The sequence below is a fragment of the Ursus americanus genome, chromosome 22 (assembly GCF_024610735.1).
Source record: "Ursus americanus isolate L20-20 chromosome 22, mUrsAme1.1.p, whole genome shotgun sequence".
In the NCBI taxonomy this organism is placed as follows: domain Eukaryota; kingdom Metazoa; phylum Chordata; class Mammalia; order Carnivora; family Ursidae; genus Ursus; species Ursus americanus.
In genome coordinates this window covers 49,182,469-49,196,210 of record NC_142148.1, presented here as the reverse complement: position 1 = coordinate 49,196,210, position 13,742 = coordinate 49,182,469, and the positions used below count along the sequence as shown (strand labels likewise).

The following is a 13,742-nucleotide window of genomic DNA, read 5'->3' as shown; positions in this document are numbered from 1 at the left end:
CTCTCTGTTGAGCAGGGAGCCTGACCTGGGGCTCCATCCCTGGACCCTGGGATCATGACCTGAGCTGAAGGCAGATGCTTAACAGACTGAGCCACCCAGGCGCCCCTGTTTAGAACATTTTTAAAAAATATCTCTTTAGTATAGTTTTGATGGAAGGCAGTGGAATAGATGTCTATACTCTGTCATTGTATCGTGCACTTATTAGCCAACCACACCATTAATTTATGATTTTTGATATGTTTGAATAGTTTCCAGTTGCTTCACATGTATTTCTTTTCTTTTTTTTTTTTTTTAAGATTTTATGTATTTATTTGACAGAGAGAGATACCAGTGAGAGAGGAGACACAGGCAGGGGGAGTGGGAGAGGAAAAAGCAGGCTCCCAGCGTAGGAGCCTGAGGTGGGGCTCGATCCCAGGACTCTGGGATCACGCCCTGAGCCGAAGGCACACGCTTAACGACTGAGCCACCCAGGCGCTCCTTCCTGTGTGTTTCTTAAGTAGAAATAGGTTTGAAGACAGGGTCGTGGTGCCCTCTTCTCACCCCTTATCCCAGGCGTTGCCCAGTAGGCTTGCGTGGGAGGTGATGGAACTGGCTGAGGGGTGAGTTCAGTAGAGCTTCAAGAAGTGAAAGGAAGGGGGTTTTAATGCGCATGTTGTCTCTCCTTGTCAGGTTCTCTGAGGACTATGGAAAGAGGAAAGAGAAACCGGGAGCATTTCCTTTAAACCCACGTTTGATTTCTTCACAGAGTTACCGTGGCCTTCAGAACTGTGAGTATAATTCTCTTGCTACATTTGTGTTTTGGTTTTTCCTTTTGTTTTGATTTTTCTTTCATCTGTCTTAAGGTTTCTTTGACATATACTAGAAACAAATAAAAGCTAGTTGATTTTGCAGAGTAGGTGAGGGAAGAAATATTAGTTGTTTAGTGCCTTTTATGTGTGGAGAGAGGCAGGCAGGATGACAGTCCTGTCCCTGATAGTTGTGACAGTAGCAGCATGTGCCCTAGAAGAGTGCCCCAACAGGGTCAGCACTGGGCCATCCAGCTCCTAGGTGAGTCTCTGGCAGTAATCCCCTGAATGAGGCTACCCTTTGCCCCTGTTTCACATTTGCATAACTGAAACAGAGGTTAAAGGTTACTAAGTTAGTAAAAAGCAAAGCTGGGATTCAGACTCAGTCTGGCTTTGGAGCCTGTGCTTTTTACTTGTGTTTTATTTTACGGGCTCTGGATTCAGATGTTGGCTTGGCTGCTTACTTACTAACTCTTCACTAACTACCGAAACCTAGCTCTCTCTCCATGCCAACTCTTCACTGACTACTTAAACCTAGCTCTTTCCTCTGACAAAGGGTGCTCTCCCAGGGTTGTGGTGAAGATGCCATAAGAAATGTGAAATGTGCTCAGCATTCACAAATGTTAGCAATTGCTATTCGGTGGCAGTTCCCCCACTTTAATGAGAGGAAAACTAAGCCCCAGAGATTGGGTTATTTGTGATTTGTTAATTTGTAACCTTGGCACTTGTGCTGCACTCCACAGTTGGGAGGTTATAGAATTGAGATTCTATTCCAGTTTGTCTTATTTCCAAAGACTGCTCTTTCTGGTAGGCCTAGTGGTAAATCGAGGACAGATCGTTGATAGAAGATTCATCAATCTGTCTTGTGGTATTAGCATTGGTAAGATTTTCGCAATACATTGCTTTGGTGTAAAAGCCCCATAAACTTAGACTTCATGGATTCAGAATTCAGAATCATTTATAATTACGTTGAATTTGACTTTGGCAAGTGTCTTTGTCTTAGATGTCCAAGGGGCAGGACCCTGGATTGTTTTTCCATTTCCTTCTGGGGGTCAGTTCACTTTCCTCCTTTGTTCTCCTTTCTCCTCCAAACCCACTTTTGTTTCTGCCAGGATTAGGTATTAGGGAAGGGAAGGAAAATTGTGTCACGAAGTTTCAGTTTCCAAGTAAGGCCTGGAAGTCTTGCTCCTTTTCTCTGATTCCTTCTACCCTTTCTTGGCTACGAGAGGCACCTGTTCTGTGTGCTGTGCCAGGTGTGACTCTGCTGTCTTTTGGAGAAGGCCATGCCCAGCTGTTTACACCCCTTGTCTCCTCCCCACCCTCCCTGCACATTTCGATGTTTCTTCCTGTACCAGTGGGCTATATTTATTGGGTACAAGTCTGTTTCTGCATCTTTAAGGGAAAGATTTTGTTATTTTGTTTCTGCATGTTTTCTGCTTGACCCATGGGTAGTTTTCACTAAATGCTGGATGAAGTAGTGTTTAATGCTTGCCACAAAATAAGTTCTCTTTTCTTAGTGGATCCAAACAAGAGGGAGAATATCAAGTATAACTTTTCATCAGCATTAGCTATTAAAAATCGTTCGTCATGGTAGAGCCCAAGACAGTTTCATATTTAGCAGAAGTTACACAAAATTTTTCTTCTTAATGTGATGTGCAGCGGAACGAAGGCCTGACAGGGAACTGAGAGCCCGTTCTTGGCTCACTGGAATTTTGAGCACCGGGATATAATCTGCTGCTTCTAGTTTGGCCCTCCCCTCCCCTTCCCCCCTGTTTGAAAATATGTAAACCCAGGAAAATAACCTTATAACCAGTGTTTCTATAATTGTTTCCCCCAATTCTGGACAACTGGTGAGGCCACACGAGTAAGCCTGGCCTTGTACAGCATCGACTTAATGGTGTTCCTCTGAGACCCGGGTTCCTTGATGTACCTGAGGGCCCTGGTCCACTTGAGCCCCTGCAGGACAGATCAGGTTCTTGGTTCTTGATTTGTTTTGGGGTGTTGCATTCTTAAGGCAGAACTTGGGATGGAGGTGTTTTACAATCAGAATTCTAGGAAAGCAAAGCAAAGTTTTGGAGGAGTTGAATTGCTGAAATATGTATGGAGATTATTTTCAGGGTTAATGGGCTGTGGGGAGGCAGTAGACAGAAAGGAAGGTTGCCCGGAGACCCATCTGAAACCCCCCATTTGGTGAATAAAGATAGGTTATTTAGCGTCAGGTAGCTGAGAACAATCGACAGAGATTGGGCTGTGAGGTTCTGGGGCTGTTTGTCCAAACAAAGAGTCGCTAGGGTAAGGCGGTGCTGGCTGTCGGCTCCGGAGGGCAGCTGTCCCTCCCTCAGTGTTGAGCCCTGAGATTCGGCTGAGGTGTGAAAGGCTAGTGTGTTGGGAATAGACACTGGTGGTGGGGGTTGGAGGGTGGGGGAGAGTAGAGGACAACCAGGAGATTGTCGGCACGCTGTTCAGGGAACCAGGTGAGCAGCAGCGGAGGCTGGGATTGGAGCAGGAAAACTGGAGGTGGTGAGAAGCAGTTGGGCCTTGGATGTATTTCAAAGGCAGAACCAGTAGGATTTGCTGACAGATTGGATAAGGGGTGTGAGGACAAAGGGAGGAGTTGAGTTGACTAGAAGGCTCTTGGCCTGGGCAACTAGATGGGGGGAAGGCTGTGGGTGGAACTTGGTTTAGAGGGCCAGATGGGGAGCTCACTGTAGGCATTTTAAGTTTGTGATTCTGTTAGGGATCCAAGTAGAGATGTCATGTAGGCAGTTGTAAATAGGCATTTGGAGCTTGGAAGAGAAGTCTGAGCTGGAAGTGGCCATGAAAACGCAGTGACGGTCTGTGGTCACCGAGGGAGTGAGCACAGAGAAGACAAGCAAGCCTGAGCCTCGGGTCACTCTGCCATCAAGTGCTCAAGGACGAACATGAGCAGTGTTTGGCACAGAGCAGGTGTGAAGAAGACCACAAGCACTGGCCCCATGGGAAGAAGGGAAGAAGTGTCCAGGAGGAGGATGTGATCAACTCTCTGAAGTGTCAGGAAAGGTCATGATGAGGACTGAGGTTTGGCCTTCGGGTTTGGCGACTTGGAGGACACTCTGGCAAGTGCTCGGCGCAGTGTGGGGGCGTGGTCAGAATGAAAGCCCGCCTGGACGGTGGTGTGAAGGGGGAGAGGGTAGTGAGACAGATTGCATCTGGGTGACTTAGGTCCAGGGTGTACGGTCATCCTCACACTTACTCACCGTCTGGGTGCTGAGCAACGCAGCCGGGTCCCTGAGGTCCGTGGTGGTGTCTTCATGTCACGGGCGGGGAAAGGTCAGGTTCAGAGCTTACAGTAGCTTTCTCAAGACTACGGAGCCGGCAGGCTGACGCCAGGTCTCAGGCCATGCACGCTGTCCTCAGCTGCCCTGCGTCCTGAGGGTGGAGAGACACTGTTGAAGGGGGGAAGGGGTAGCGTGGTTGAAAAGTTGTAGGAAAACGCTTATGTCCTGCTGGAAGTGCTTCTGTTAGAGAATCTGTTTCTTTTTCTTACTTAGAAATTTCACTTCTTTTTTTTTTTTTTTTTTTTTAAAGATTTTATTTATTTATGTGACAGAGAGACAGCCAGTGAGAGAGGGAACACAGCAGGGGAGTGAGAGAGGAAGAAGCAGACTCCCAGCGGAGGAGCCCGATGTGGGACTCGATCCCGGAACGCCGGGATCACGCCCTGAGCCGAAGGCAGACGCTTTAACACTGCGCTACCCAGGCGCCCCTAGAAATTTCACTTCTATCAGAGGGTGGTACGTGCATGTGTTCAAAAGTAAAACAGTGTTGAATGGTTCATGCAGAACCCAGCGGGCTCCTGTCCTGCCTCCACCATCCGCCTCCCAGAGCTGCCTGGAATCCTGCTTATCTGTTTCTTGTAGCATTTCTGTCCACGGTTCCCAGCAATATCTATGTAGAGGCAGGGCCATCGATGCGTCACTTTTAGACAAAGTTACATTTTGAACTCCCATCTTTCCCCACATAGTTGTAGCACAATTTTTGTTTAGAGCCATAATTTGGTGAATTGTTTTGACTTTGTTAATGTTGCTCACTATTGAGCTGGTTAATGTAGCATGATTATATTCCCTTTTAGTTCCACTTTTTGTTTTCCTGTTTTCTTGAGCTTAACAAGTGCCACTTTTTTTTTCTGTTTGCTTGATTTTTTTTTTTTTAAAGATTTTATTTATTTATTTGACAGAGATAGACAGCCAGCAAGAGAGGGAACACAAGCAGGGGGAGTGGGAGAGGAAGAAGCAGGCTCATAACGGAGGAGCCTGATGTGGGGCTCGATCCCACAATGCCGGGATCACGCCCTGAGCCGAAGGCAGACGCTTAACGACTGCGCCACCCAGGCGCCCCTGTTTCCTTGATATTCTTAAGAGTTCTCACTCTCCCTGACAGTAGGGCCTCTTAATAAAATTTGCCATCTGCTCATGTGTATTCCTTCTGTCTTCACCCCCAGGGACATCTGTTTTCTTGCATGCTGGACAGGTTACTCTCCCATGGTAGCAGGGTTGAGGTGCGTAGGGCAGATCCTGCAGGAGCAGGCGAGACCAGGTAGAGAATCGTGATGGGGAAGACAGTGATGGGGAGCTCAGAGGGAGGGGACGGTGTCCTCCTGAGGGAGCAGGTCTGGGCATGGTGAGTGGGGCTCGCGGTAGTTGGGGAAAGGCATTCCAGGTGGAGAAGGTGAGAAAAAGCAGAGCGGGACGAGATCGGTTACTTTTTGTTAACCTACAAAGCCTGTATTGTGGCGCCTCGCTAGGTGGTACATGTTAACTTAGTTACTGACTCTTCCTTTAAGACCTTTAAATAGATTTCCATGGAAAATGTGACATTCAGATCGTTAAACATCTGTCATAAATTTTTTATTTTTTGAAAGATTTTATTTTTTAAGTAATCTGTACAGCCAGCGTGGCGCTCAAACTTACAACCCCGAGGTCAAGAGTCGTACACTCTACTGACTGAGCCAGCCAGGGGCCCCTGTCATAAATTTTAATATTTTCTTAAAACTTTCGCATAGGATATATCAAGACACTTAAATCCAAGAGATCATCTTAAACTGTTGATTCCATGTATTTGTTCATGGAAAAGTCTTTATGGACTATCCCGTCACTGAGGCGGCCCAGCCAGTCATCGTGCAGGAGTGACCAGTGCAGCCCCCCGCTGCGGTCGTCAGGCGGGAGCAGGATGAGCGACCACAGGACGTTTCAGAGGCTGCTCTGTGTCTAGCTGGATGCGCAGGATGGTGTGCAGGGAGGCCGCGGTGTCGCGGAGGCGGGCAAGCGCAGCCTTGTCTCCGTGGCCCAGTTAGGGAGGCCCGTCGCGAACTCGGGAACGAGTTGGTGCAGAACCAAGAGTGAGTGGATTGGCTTCTTTTGAAAAGAAGCATCGCGCAGTTTGAAATGCTGAGGCGGGATTATAGGAAATAAAGTCCGTAAGTGCCTTTCAGGACTGCCAACTGCAGGGCACCTTTTACGTAAATGTGCTGCACCTTTTATGTGGGTGCCTGGCTATTCTCCTGGACGGTCAGGAGCCTGTGTTTAGTTCAGTGGGTCCGCCGTGTCCAAATGTTACCTGCTTCCTGAAGCTTCTGCTTTATGCTCCAGGCTTTGCGCAGGACACCCTTTATCTTGCCAATAGTAGTTACGTTTGTGATTCAGGAATTCTACATGAGGGAAGTCGTCAGAATTGTGATACCTGCCGTTTATGTGTGTCATTCATCGTGTGTTTTGAGTTGTGTGTAGTGTTTATAATAACAAGGTAGTGATTACTGTCCCCACGCTGCAGAGGAGAGCCCGGAGCCAGATACCAGTCAGCCCGAGGCTCCACGTGGTGGTGGCAGGCTCTCCTGTTCCTTGACATGAAAGCTTAGCCCTTGCTCTGAAGCGCACGTGGTGCTCCTGTGTGCGGGCTCTGCCTGTGATAGAGAGGGCGAGGGCTGCCGCCCACCGAGCGGTCTGCAGACCCTCAGTATTGTCACGTGCCAGCCGTGCTTCCGCCACGTCGGAATGCGTTGTCACTAGTGTTGCCAACCATTGCACGTGGTTCCCCGTCATTGGTGTTTCTGCTCATACTGAAGAAAGATTATGGATTCATCCCATACTTGTAAAAATGGGAAAATAGGTCTGTTTCTGACCCTAGTAGTAGGCAGGCAGCTTTTCCTGTGCTTCTTACAGTTGACTAAGGGGGAGAGAGGATGTTTCTTTCTTTCTACCTGCCTTGGCATATCGTTGCTATCTGCCAGGGGGGAGGGGCAAGTGGGGCGTTGGGAGTGGCGATGGCAAGGAAACATGTTAGATTTGTGTCTCCTGCTCATGAATTCTAAGTGCTTTAACAAAATAGACAAACTTTCCATCATTTCTTCTTTGATAAACTGTCTATTAAAAAGGATAGGTGTCTCAGCAAAAAATTCAACTGAAAAAATGGCGAGAAGCTTTGAGTAGATACTTCATCCATTTCCTGTAGATAACAACATGCACACAAAAAGACGCTCCCCGTCATCCCTCATTAGGGAAGTGCCCGTGACAGCCGCAGTGGGTAGCGCTGCAGTCCTGTGAGAATGCCTCCCATTCCCACAAAACAAGGCAGCAGAAGGGGACAGTGCCCAGGTGCAGGGCTGTGGGACAGCTAGAACTACATCGCGCTTTGCTGGTGGGGATGCAAAGGGTTATAACCACTTTGAAAAAGTAGTTTGGCAGTTGCTTATAAACTTGAATATATACTTTTCATACGATCCAGCAGTCCTACATGGAGGCCTTTACCCAAGAGACATGCAAATTTATCTCTACACAAAGGCCTGCATATGATTGCTTATAGCAGCTTTATTCCTCTTTACCGAAGATGGAGAACAACTTGGAGGTTCGTCAGGTGGGAAATGCGTGAACAGGTTGCGGTGCACCTGTGCGGTGGGGCAGTCCTTGTACAGCAACACAGAGGTACTGACTGCTGACATCCTCAGCAAAACAGGAGCGCGTCCAGAGCGTTCTGTTACGGGCAAACACAGAGCTCTGTACAACTGTGGTTCCCCCCTGATAACATTCGGATAAAGGCAAAACTATGGGAACAGATTGGATCAGTGGTTGCCGGGGGCTGAGGCTAGGGGAGGAGAGGACTGAGTACAGGAGGGCGTGAGGGTGCTTCGTGGGTGATGGAAGTAGGCCATGTCTGCCCTGTGATGGTGGTCATACACTGACTGTGTCAGTCAGAACCCAGCGAACAGTGTTTTACTGTATGTAAATTTTACCTCAATAAGCCAAACCCAAAAAAAGGTGGATGACTTATGTATATACACACGTAGGTATTACACACACACACAGGCACACACATTTATATACCCACGCTTGAGCTCCCTTTTTCTTTCCGGTGGATTAAATTTAATTTTTCTGGATTAGGTATCCTGAAAGTTTAAATGAAATAGATTGTAGCACAGACACTTTGTGAAAACATAGGATCTTGGAGTCTTTGGTTGATTTTTATATTCTTATTCACGACCTGAAGGCTTTATAATGTGGTTTGTTTTTGTATAACATGGTTATGTAGTATGGATGTCACGTAATTAGCATAAATAAAAGATGTTTTATCAGTTAAATTATTTTAAGATTCCTTCCATGTTGTTCAGGCTCTTGTAGCTGTGGAGAAAAATAGTTTTACTAGCTTTAAAAATTAATAAAAAATGTTTTCTTTGATTCATGACAAACTTATACAGTCTTCAGCTCTGTCTTTAATCAGCTGTAACTGTAGGGTATGATTATATTTCAAACCGCTAGACCTAAGAATGTACACAGAAAATAATACAAGTTAGCTTCACTAAACCTAAGGCTTCATTGTACTTGCGAGTCAGATCTCTTCACAGTATGTAAGAGGGTCGCTTGTTATTAGTATGTGGTGCTTTGCGATGCCCTGCAGAGCAGTCATTCAGCATTTTTTCCTAATAAACCCTTCTTAGCAAAGCCACAACAGTGGGCAGGGACGGGGATTAGAGTGGAAAGTTGTGTATTTACTTTTCATTTAAAAATCAAAATTTGACTATAGACAATAAGAAGGCCATTCATTTAAATGATGAGGTCTTCGTTATTTTGCGATCAGAGGATATTGCCGTGTGTGGTTATAATGGAATCTGATACAGTAAGATGCAGTGTAAGAGGCCCTTCCTGAGCTGCTTTATGTTTGCTTATCCCGTGCGCTGCTCTGGGGGCTGGGGGCTGGCTTCACTGTCTCTGGTAACCTTGTCCTCTGAATGGTCATCACGTAGTCAATATGCACTAACGGCCTCCGTGACCGTCGTGTTTGGGAACAGAAGGAGTAGGCTGTTCTGCCTTGCGTTTGTTCTCGTCTGACTGTCCCTGTGTTTTGCTGTGGGAATCTGTGCGCTGACTGGTTTTGAGGGTTTGGCCCCTGCTGGGATGCTTCTTACAACTGGCGACCTTTCCAGCTGCTGTCCGCCAGGTGGCTGTCCTGCTGCAGTTGTCACCGTGCCGCCGCAGGGGCGCTGTGTGTGTCCCAGTGTGAGTGGTGTGTGCCGCTGGACAGCCCGCCCGCGTGGGGGGATGTCTGCGAACAGCTTACAGTGTGACTCGCTGTTCCACTGAGAAGTTGTATTTGTAGAATAGAAGAAAAACGGATGTGGAGCATGAAGTTTGAAAAGTGTGTTTGTTTTCTTCTGTGGTTCAAAAGGGTACTTAACGGGTCATCTTAAACAAAATGTACTAAAAGATATTAAACTCCTTTGGGGCTTTTCTGGATGACTCAGGATCCTCAGTACGAACACCTGTCATTTTCAGCGTGTGGTGGCCCCACTTCTGCCATTTTCCTCAATATCAGGCTGTGTGGCGGGCAGCCTCTGAACGCCCTTCCACCACCCTTTCTAATTTGCTACTCCTTGTTTTTGTTGTTGTTTTGTTTTAAAATGAAGCCTTGTGTGTTTTTATGGAAAAGTTGTAAGTAGTATAGGCAACTTCCAAATACCCTTCACCTAGATTGACCAGTTGTTAACATTTTGTGACATTGCCTGCATGGCCCCCTCCCCCCACCTCTGGATATAGAAGTACATGTGGCACATTTATTTTCACACACTGGAAGAGAGTAAGTTGCACACTTCACGCCCTTTACTCTTAGGTACTTCAGTAAGTATTTACCAAGAACAAGGACTTTTGGGGCGCCTGGGTGGCTCAGCCATTAAGCGTCTGCCTTCGGCTCAGGTGATGATCCCAGGGTCTAGGGATCGAGCCCTGCATCGGGCTCTCTGCTCTGCTGGGAGCCTGCTTCTCCCCTCACACTCCCCCTGCTTGTGTTCTCTCTCTCGCTGTCTCTCTCTGTCAAATAAATAAATAAAATCTTAAAAAAAAAAAAAAAAACAAGGATTTTTTACATAGCCCAAAATAATCAGTATAGTTATCAAATTGGCAAATTTAACATGGGCCATTCTGTAGTTTACAGTCCATATTCACAGTTGCTCTGTTAATTACAGTAGTTTTCCCCCCATACAGGACCCAGTCTAGAATTACATGTAGTATTTATTGATGTTTCTATGGTCTTTTTAGTCTGGATATGTTTCTCAGCCTTTCTCCATCATGGAGACTGTTCTAATTGTTTTGTAGGTCTTTCTTCCGTTTGGGTTCCTGTGATGTTTTCTCATGATTAAACTCAGATTACGCATTTTGGGGGCCAGGCTATCAGAGAAGTGGTGCTGTGCCTTTCTCAGGGCATCGTATCATTTCTCATATCCATTATTCGTCTCAGGATGGCACATGATACCGGCTTGTTCTGTTATTGGTGAGGTTAACATCTAGGAATTTGTGGGGCTGCAGATTCTTGGACCCTACTCCTGACCTGCTAAGTCAGAAACTTAGGGCTTGAGTCTATGTTTTTAACAAGCCCAAAAAATGATTTTGATGTATTCTAAAATTTGAGAATTACTGATCTCAGGTGATCAAGTTAGGGCGGCATCTGCCTAGTGTCTGCTCTCTAAAATTAGCGTTTATCCTTTGTAATGAATGAGGAAATCTGTAGGGAAATATTTGAGGCTCTGTGACGTTTTGAGCTTTTAAACTGATCGTTTGGCGCCCCCACGGATGATTCTTGCTTGAACTAGTTATTACTAGGTAGTCGTGCAGTGGGGACGCTGTTCTCACCTGTCAGCTGGCATTCTCCCTTAAGGAGAGTTTCCCCTCCTTTGTTGACTCACTCAGTTGTTTACCCAGTAGTACTTCACGGATTCTTGTTTGATTCAGGGGCTTATAGTCCTTAACTCTCATTCATTTTGATGCTGGAATGCCCCCTGATTTGGTTTTCCAAATCATCTCCTGTGTTGTTTTGACACGTCCCCATTCTTTTCTGAGCACGACCTTCCTTTTGGCACAGTAAGATACTCCCAGCATTTCCTGTAGTTTCTCTGCCCCTGTGGTACAATCAGCTATTTCTCCAAGATTCCCTGGTTCCTTTTGGTGGGAGATGGAATTTAGAGGCCGGGATCTGAGTGGGAGGTGTGCTCCTTTGCTGCCAGGTATTACTGCTTCCCAGCGCTTCCTGTGTGTGTGCACGTGCTTGTGCAGCTCTGCTCCAGATGCAAACATCTTGTTGTGTTCGTAGGAGCCGACGAGTCTCCGATCAGTTTCATTGGCTTCCAGTTGATGCATTTTTCTTCCTTTCTCTTCTCTTTCTTTCGCAGTCTCACATGCACCTTTCTACTTCGGTGGTTAGTCAAAGGTTGGAGTAGAATGTATTCTCAGATTTGGGGGTTTATCTTGGGGTTCCCCTGCTTCCAGCATCCCTCCTTTACATATCAGTTGGTCCTCCAGCCCCCATTTCTTTCTTCTGAGACCTCACGCCAGTAAGACTTTTGCTTTCTGCCAGTAGAGCTCGCCCTGGGTTGGGAAGCACGTTTAGTCAGAGGAGCAGCAAACTGGCAGATGTCCTGGGGTAACTCCATTGTTCAGGGGAGAGCATTCACCTCTGGTGTGTGCCTCTGGGCTTCCTGGGTTGTCCTGCCTATGCACATTTCACTGTCTGCCAGGGATTTGGGCAGTGTATTTATATTCAGCCTTGGAGCTCAGCATTTTGCAGCCCTCTTGCTTCCAAAATTTCCCCCTTAAATTTATAGCCAGTGTGCTGCGCATTAAGGTGGTACGGTAGGGCTGCAGTCCTGCCCTCCCAGAGTTGGGGCTCACAGTATTGCCAGGCAGGAAAGTGACAAACACTCCCTGGTTTGTACCAGATGCAGGGACAGTTCTGACAGTAACTTCTTCTCAAGTGCTTGCCTGCCTTTGGTCATTTTCCAGTTCCTTCAGATGGTTGGTTTTAGTGATTTTGTCTGATTTTTATAATGATCTATGGAAGAAATTGCTCCATTGTCTTCATGTAACCATTACGGAAGGCTCACTCTCCCTTTTGTCTTATTCTTTTCCTCTGAAATCTAGCTTCATCTTTATTTTTGTACCCAACGTTTCATTATGGTAATTTTCAAACAAATGGCAAAGTTGTAAAAATTTATGGTTAACATCCATAGACTCCTCCACCCCCTGGATTTTACCTATCATGTGTTATTATTCTTGCTTTCTCACGTAAATAACCAATTATCCATTTCTCCATATAGTAATCCATTTTATTTTTTAGGCTGTATTTCAAAGTGCAGATATCAGTATACCTCACCCTATGTGTTTCAGCGTGCATATTGTTTACTAGATAGAGTTCATTGTGTGTTTAGCGTATTTTTCCTTCAGTGTAAAATTTCTATACCAGCTGCACATAACTCAAGTATACATTCACTGAACTGTGGCAAACGCATCCACCTTTGCAACCCAAACACTTATTGAGACATAGACCATTATCATTTCCCCCAAAGGTTCCTTCATGTCCTTAGTATTCACAGTCCCTGCCGCAGCCCCTGCTGCCATTCTCACCCTGACCCCTGACAACTGCTGTGTTCGCCCCCTCAGTTCAGTTCTGCCTGCCCAGGGGTTTCCTGTCAACAGAATCATACCGTGTACATGGTGTACGAGGCTTGTTTTAGCATAGTGTTGCTGAGCTCATCCATGTTGTTAGTGTATCTGTAATTCATTCCTTTTTAAATTATTATTTTTGGGGGGAGGGCAGAGGGAGAGAGAGAATTTTTTTTTTTTAAAGATTTTATTTATCCATTTGACAGAGAGAGAGGAGAGGGAGTGCACAGGCAGGGGGAGCAGCAGAGGCAGAGAGAGAAGGCTCCCTGCTGAGCAGGGAGCCCAACTCAGGACTCGATCCCAGGACCCTGGGATCATGACCTGAGCTGAGGACAGACGCTTAACCGACTGAGCCACTCAGGGGCCCCGGAGAGAGAGAACCTTAAGCAGGCTCCACACTCAGTATGAGGCCCAGTGTGGGGTTCGATCCCATGACCCTGGGATCACAACCTGAGCCGAAACTAAGAGTCGGATGCTCAACCAACTGGGCCACCCAGGCTCCCCCTTGTCCTTTTAATCACAGAGTTGTGTTATGTTGTATGAGTCTGTCATATCTTGTTTATCCGTTCCTTTCTTGATAAACAGTTTTATTTTTGAAAGAAACTTTTGCTGGATGTGTAGAATTCTAGGTTGATGGTTTTTTTCTTTCAGCATGCTAAACATATTGTCATTATCTTCTCATCTTTGTGCAGATTTCTGAAACTCATTTTCTACAACTTTTCCATCTCTGATACTCTACCTTGCAAATTTGAGCCACTCAGCTTCCCAAAACTTGGAAGTTTTCTCACCTTAACTCCCTGAGGCTGCTGCGCTGGGCTTGGGTTCCCTTCCTGTGCCCTGCGCCACGGTGGTTCCCAGCTGAACAGAGAGGGGACGGTGGGGCTCACAGGCCTGTGCCGCTCACTGTCTCCAGATCTGAAAAAAATAGTTTCATGGATTTTTACCGTTTTTCTATTTGTTTACCATGGCGGGGTGGGGGTGGGGGGCATCGTTTTCCGTA

At 46.5% G+C, this 13,742-nt stretch overlaps 1 protein-coding gene across 1 annotated transcript in view; it reads left to right on the top strand.

Annotated features, from left to right (window-relative positions):
* Positions 1-13,742, top strand: part of LOC148108104 (uncharacterized) — a 100,949-nt gene that overhangs the window by 25,869 nt on the left and 61,338 nt on the right. Inside the window, exon 3 of the mRNA XM_087853888.1 lies at positions 670-767. Coding sequence (XP_087710014.1) covers positions 670-767 — 98 coding nt within the window. The remainder of the gene's footprint in view (positions 1-669; positions 768-13,742) is intronic.